This window comes from Sinocyclocheilus grahami, unplaced genomic scaffold, assembly GCF_001515645.1.
Source record: "Sinocyclocheilus grahami isolate Dianchi unplaced genomic scaffold, SAMN03320097.WGS_v1.1 scaffold199.1, whole genome shotgun sequence".
In the NCBI taxonomy this organism is placed as follows: domain Eukaryota; kingdom Metazoa; phylum Chordata; class Actinopteri; order Cypriniformes; family Cyprinidae; genus Sinocyclocheilus; species Sinocyclocheilus grahami.
Window position 1 is genome coordinate 1,286,959 of NW_015505378.1, and position 1,491 is coordinate 1,288,449.

The following is a 1,491-nucleotide window of genomic DNA, read 5'->3' on the forward strand; positions in this document are numbered from 1 at the left end:
TGCTATATAAATTTAGTGGGCAAAAGATGTGGGAACCCTGCTTGTAGTTCAAGTGACATCAAGAAACATAATCTATATAAATCTAAGTTTTAGTGCATTCAGATACTGAAAATTGTTGATTTCGAACCTATTTAATTCACAAAGGCTGCGATTCAATTAAATAAATATATGCGCTGCGGGTTTAATATGCACTTTATTTATATGATTGTAGGTTATGGCTCTGTTCACAGTAAATGCTGCTCCACACAAGATAAAAAAAATAAAATGAAAATGTAAACCATCGCTCTGAGTTTGCATGTTTTGATGTCCACATGCTCTTGTTCAAGAAATGACAGTGTAGCATTTCTATCATAAAGAAGTGGACAAATATTAAAGATTAAGTGGACATTTGAATTAAATATTGTCTAGTCAATATTAAACAAGGATTAGATCGCACTATAATGTGTAAAAAGAGTTAAAAAAAACTTTTAATTTGCAAAAAAAGTTATGATTTATTGTTTTATTACATTATGTATTTTAACTGTTTCGTACAAGCCCCCATGGCTGAGGACGAGGTGGATGAAGAAGAGACGGAGGAAGAAGCAGAAGAGGAGAACAGTGAAGAAGACAATGTTGGGTTTTTTCACTACGATGGGAAAGAAGCAGAGTTGAACAACAATGAGATCCCACATAAAGGTGCTTACGGCTTTCCCAGAGATGGCAGAAGTCGTCCTCAAGTTTCCAGTTGTGCTAAAGTGGGGCAAGCAAGTGATGCACTTAGTAACTATAGAAGGAATCAGGACATCCCCAAACACCTAAGGGATGTCCCTCAAGGGTCAAGTTGTCCTCCCAGGGATCCAATGGAAAGGGTACGGGAAGAGTGTGCCAGTGACTGTCCAAAAGATTGTGATGTCCCTGTGGTCAGAGAAGGTAGAGGAGACCCTAGAAAAAGTTTCAGATATAGAGGACATCAGTCGAAGAGAGTACACAAAAGAGACATCACTTACGAGGATGGTAGTGGGGTCAGCAATAAAGCTAAGTTTGCAGATCCAGAGGACAGAGGCGTTTGGAAAAAAAGAAATTTGCTAAAATACTCTAGAGAGGACGACAGGGACAGAGATGGGAAACATTCACACAAGCAAAGTAAAAGTCCTGGAGACAGCAAAAACACAGGACAGGACCATCCTGTTTGTAGTCATAAAACAAAGGGTGGAATAGAAAGAAAGAGCATTGGGGATGTTGAGGAAGAGCAGATTGAGAACAGATTTAAGACCAAACTCAGAATTTCTCCAAACAACTCAGGGAGGGACAAAGGTGCATCTAAACAGACAAATAATGGGAAAGAGGCTCCTGATAGTTCCAGGGCCTCTTCAACATCATCAGACAGGAGAAGCAGCCAATCCAGAGCCCATGTTAATACACCTGTACAGTCCCCAGTTAAACGGCTACATGAAGACTTGGCCAAACCTGATGAAAAGGAGAAGACAAGGCCTAATCAGGAACAGGTAACTG

The 1,491-nt window shown here is 39.8% G+C and overlaps 1 protein-coding gene across 1 annotated transcript in view; it reads left to right on the forward strand.

The window, feature by feature from the left end:
• Window positions 1-509: 509 nt before the first annotated feature.
• LOC107595266 (amyloid beta A4 precursor protein-binding family A member 2-like) overlaps window positions 510-1,491 on the forward strand; it is a gene marked incomplete at its 3' end in the record, with an annotated part of 13,042 nt that continues 12,060 nt past the window's right edge. The window contains exon 1 of the mRNA XM_016285617.1: window positions 510-1,484. Within this exon, the coding sequence (XP_016141103.1) occupies window positions 510-1,484 (975 nt within the window). The remainder of the gene's footprint in view (window positions 1,485-1,491) is intronic.